This window comes from Montipora foliosa, chromosome 3 (genome assembly GCF_036669935.1).
Source record: "Montipora foliosa isolate CH-2021 chromosome 3, ASM3666993v2, whole genome shotgun sequence".
Classification (NCBI taxonomy): Eukaryota; Metazoa; Cnidaria; class Anthozoa; order Scleractinia; family Acroporidae; genus Montipora; species Montipora foliosa.
In genome coordinates, this window is record NC_090871.1 from 26,883,290 (window position 1) to 26,888,289 (window position 5,000).

Below are 5,000 nucleotides of genomic sequence, written 5' to 3' on the forward strand. Positions count from 1 at the left end.
GCAATCAGTTACATGTAGCAGCATAACTACATGTACAGAATACTGGGCTTACCATTTGCACGTAATTGAGTAAAAAGGCTCCTTTTGTCATATGTTTTGCCCTTCTTTAGCCCTAAACACTAAGTGATTGAAGTCTTAAGCCTTGATTTCAAGAAGGCACAGGTCTGTTTAGTTCATTTTAATGGGAATTTTTTTATTTAATGATCAAGAGAGGAAGGTTGAAGGAGAAAATATCATCAAACACTCACTAGTTTAATTAAGAATGCAATGTTTGTATATGCAGCTGAGTTAATATACAGCATGGGAGTTTAGTGCTGTCAGACTTAAAAACTTGTGTTTTACACACGTCTGTAATAGGCTCCATTTACTGGCTGAAATTCTTACATGTAGCTAGTGAGTAAATGACATCATTTTTCCCTAGATCCTACCCTCTGAGGTCCAATCAGTCAGTTTTGAACATGAGTAATGGCAGATTGTGAAACCCAAAACTTGCAATGAAAGTAAACGGCCTTAGGATGAAAATCAAGGCTCAAATTTTTGCCAGTCAGGTGTTAAGCAAACACTCTTTCAAAATATTTTTATCATAGTATTACTTTTTACGAAAGTGCTACTATGATCAAAAAATCATTTTTTATTTCCTCTGGATTTCAAAGCAATGATAACTAAACAGTAAGTGACCCAAGGTTTAAGCCTTGATATATAAGAGGGACCTGTTTATTTTAACTGGAATTTTCCTTATTTTAATGGTCCACCATTAGTACATTGTAACTTTAAAATCTTGAGAGAGCTAGATTGAGAAGAAAGTGATGTCAAAGACTCAATAGTTTAAGAATGCAATGTGTGTGTACGTGGCTGGATTGATATGCAGCACAGGAGTTTTGGACTTTCAGAGTTTTTAATTGCATATATAATAAGCTGTGTTTACAAGCTGAAATTTTAAGCTATTGAGTCAATGCCGTCACTTTTTTCCAGATCCAACCCTCTGAGGTCCAATGGGTCAGTTTGGAATGTGAGTAATGGCGGACCGTGAAATCCAGAACTTGCATTCAAAGTAAACAGCCTTTGGATAAAAATCAGAGCTCAAGATTTTGGCAATCAAGTGTTAAGCAATCACACTTTCAAAATCTGAAGAAAAAAGGAAGTGATTTGTTGATCACAGTAGCACTTAGAGTTTTATTGTTTGACTGTGTTCAACTTTTACCCAGGAAATAATGCTGTATGTAATATGTAGATTTAGCCAAGCCTAAAAACGGAGCTCCCGTTTTTAACCCCAGAAAGCAAATTTAGTGTATATGGAGATAATTATACTTCTGCACAAAGTAAAAAATTAATTGTCATTTGTGTATACAGTTTTCAGTGATCAAACACCTCTTAGCTGACAGCAATAATCAAACAAGCCTTGTAAACAATAACCAACAATTTTAATCAACGACTAAACCTGAAATTACATGCACAGTAATCTCTTTCACATCATTTTCCATTTGACTGATAATCTTTACACCCTCTCTCTTCAGTTTAGAACAACAGCAAAAATTACTAATTGAAAAGTCAAGCTACATGTAAAGTGCAGTAATTCACTTTGTCAACGACAATTTCACAGTAAAAAAAAAACAGCTCACGACTGGGCATCCATTTCACGTAAAAAGCCTATAATCGGAAAGTATTAATTTAGTGTGGACAGTTGCCACAGTAATGAAGAATTCTTTTCCAAAATAAGCAAACATAGGCAGCCACAAAACTGCACAACAAAACGATTGTTATAATACAGTCACTGTTGGAGATTTTGCCAGGTTCAAATCGCAGGTTTGAGCTTATCAAACCTCTTTTCTAAGTTTTGCAGTATCTGGCCAAAAAGAACCTAAACTGTCCCAAACATTGCTTACAAGTGCTTCATTGCAGAAAAAATGTACAGCAATCCAATATAAATTTATACAGCGTAGAGATCGATCTTGGTTATAATAATAATTCATTATATCTGATGAAATGCATGTACAGGAAAACAAAGGAAAACACTACGGTGTTTTTCATTGAAATTTTCTCTTCTTCTCCTTCCTCGGCTTCTCTTGAGGCTTTCTCTGTTTAAATTTCTCAAATTTTGTCATCTCTTCTCTCATGCTCTTTCCTGCTCTTTATCCTGTTGCACTTATGTGATTTCCTGACAGAAAAACGCGGGTTGCCAAATGCAGAGCTGCCACATGATTTCCCTCCAAGGAAAATTGGCCAAACACTTGTGTCCCTAGAGGCTGTCCTACCTCCCCACCTCCACCCCAACAGTCAGAAATCTTCGGGCCTATGCTGATGTCATAACCAAAATTTCTTGCATTGATAGATTTCCAAAAAAGTCTTACCCATGATGCTCTGCTGGCATGCTTTTTGTGCCTGTCAGCTCCGCAATAAATTTCATAGTAGTACGGTTGCCAGCAGTTCATGAAAGAAATTCCCAATTCACTAAAAACAGCCAGATCCATCACATTACTGTAAGGTTACCAACAAAACTGGTCTTCTTAAGATTTCAGGGTCTTAAACACATGAAAACTTCTTTCTTTCCTGTATTTAATTAAAAAGAACTTGAAGGATGTTTTCTGAAAACTTATTAAAATTTCTTTTTCTCCTTACTCGTCCCAATACAGTTTTGCAACCACTAACACTCTACACTGTACATGTACTGTAGGTTATTTAACAATTATTCTGTGTGTGCGCGTTGGATATGAGATGGTAAATAGCCAATGAGGCGCGTAGTGCCGAATTGGCTAAAACCAGTCTCATATCCAACAAGTGCGAATGGAATAATTGTTGAAATTAAATTCCCCAACTTCAAAAGTTTGGAAGTACGAAATATGAGCGAAAAAAGTGAGAAAATCTAAGCTAAATTGAAAAAGCGTGATGAAGATGTGACGTTGTGTTATACCTGGTCGTCTCACAGACGCAGGCTCATCACAAAAACATTTCTTACCTTTTCTCGTACTTCTACGTTGGACTTGATCCAAACTTTCCACAAAAAACGTTTTTTTTGGTTTATTCAGAGAGAAATTTCAATAGCCCATGAGGCAAAGAGTCTAATTGTTTTAGTATCACCCAACTAGTCGGACAAAAAGGCAATAACAAAGTTAGCAAATTCAGGTTGAAGAAATATTTATTTGGGAATAAAACGAAAGAAAGCGTCACGCTTTTTGCTACTCGAGGACTATTACTAATAGTCCTCTACTAGCGTAGCCAATTAAAATGCAGAATTTGCATTGATCCATTAGTTGGGTGATACTAAATTATATTATATACATGTACTGTAGTGGAGCTTACAGAGGTACATCGTTTCTGCCAATTGTATGGTTATTTTCAGTTAACAGTACCCCTTATTAATGATAATAATTATGTACTCAAAAGAATGTCTTGTTTCTCGTTGGTCAATGAAAAATGCATAAATAAGTTGTTGAGTACAAAAGAGGTTATAGAGTTTTAAAAACATGGAAGTTGCTATGGAAAAAGTGATCATGGGTGGAGTAATTTTGTGGAGTACACTGTATGATAATAAAGAAAAAATGGCATGAGCTTGCTCATGCATTTCATGATTTATGGTCACTTAGGATGTTTTGAACGTTCTCAAATTGCACTTGCCTGCGGCTCATGCAATTTTGAGAACTTTCAAAACATCACTCATGCCCATAAATCACGAAATGCACTCATGTTCATACAATTTGCTATACATTTACATGTATTGTATTAAGAACTGATTTATTGTATAAGGGTAAATATATAGTTTATTAAACCTTGTCAATATTGTGTAAATCCCTATCCAGTGGATAAGTGCCATCAAATCTGACTGATTGTGATTTACCCAATGGACACTGTGCCATCCACCCTTTGACTACAACTGGTGTCATTTCTACAATGTACAGTGTACACTGTAGTCATGAAAATTTGTATTAAAAGTTTTTGTTTTAAATGGTAAGTGGAAAAAAACTACTGGTAGTTAATTGTTGTGATAACCTGTGGAATGAGCTGGTGGCATAAAACAGGATGTGTGCAGCAAATCAATGTTTTCTTTTTCTTCTTTTTGTTCAGATGCTACAATATATGTTGGAGGATTAGATGAAAAAGTAAATGAGACTCTTCTGTGGGAACTTTTCCTTCAAGGAGGGCCTGTTGGTGAGTGTGTCACTTATTGTAAACATTTTAATGTTGCATGTACATGTACATGCATAATTATTCCAAAACTGATCCATTGTTTGCTACACTTAAATCGATTTTGTTTCGAACCATGTGCTAAATAATTTTTATCACATTACTGTATGAGGCAAAATTACCGAATGCTGTTTGTCTGAGATGCAGGGCATTTTTCCTTAATCACTTTTTATTATCAAGAGGGCACAATAACTTGATTGTGATTGCTTAACAGTTGCTTAGCCAAAGCAAACCAGGATACAAGAGAATCTTCCAGATCCTGACTGTTAAAACTGCATTTTGTCCATGTAGTCTAAGCACCCCTTCTGTTGACAGCAATGATTTATTGACTAAATTGAACTTTAACAGGATGAAGGTGTGTTTGCTGAAATTTTAAGATTAGAAAAATAAAGGAAAACTGGTTTTAAAAAAATTACTTGTAACTTGCAACTATTTCTATACTTTGGACAATAATGGTGTTTCTGGATTCTATTGTGATGTTGTATGGAATTCTTTTTATCTCAGTGAATGTCCACATGCCTAAAGATCGCATTACCCAACTGCATCAAGGCTATGGATTTGTTGAGTTTCTTGGTGAAGAGGATGCTGATTATGCAATCAAAGTTATGAACATGATAAAAGTATATGGCAAACCAATCAGAGTGAATAAGGTACAGTAGACCTGTGTTCTTAGTAGTAAACAGCTAGAGGTTTCAGGTTGTACACAAAAACTGGAGCAACATGTACACTGTACATGATACAAACTGTCATTTAAAGGGTAAAAGTTAAGTTAAATTGCCTTCTTTCTCTGTATGAGACCTGCAATAATCATTCAGAGAAAT

General features: G+C 35.4%; 1 protein-coding gene across 1 annotated transcript in view; it reads left to right on the forward strand.

Moving 5' to 3' along the window:
* The window catches only part of LOC137997194 (splicing factor 3B subunit 4-like), a 17,595-nt gene that overhangs the window by 818 nt on the left and 11,777 nt on the right, over positions 1-5,000 (forward strand). Inside the window, exons 2-3 of the mRNA XM_068843053.1 lie at positions 4,060-4,143; positions 4,684-4,829. Coding sequence (XP_068699154.1) covers positions 4,060-4,143; positions 4,684-4,829 — 230 coding nt within the window. The remainder of the gene's footprint in view (positions 1-4,059; positions 4,144-4,683; positions 4,830-5,000) is intronic.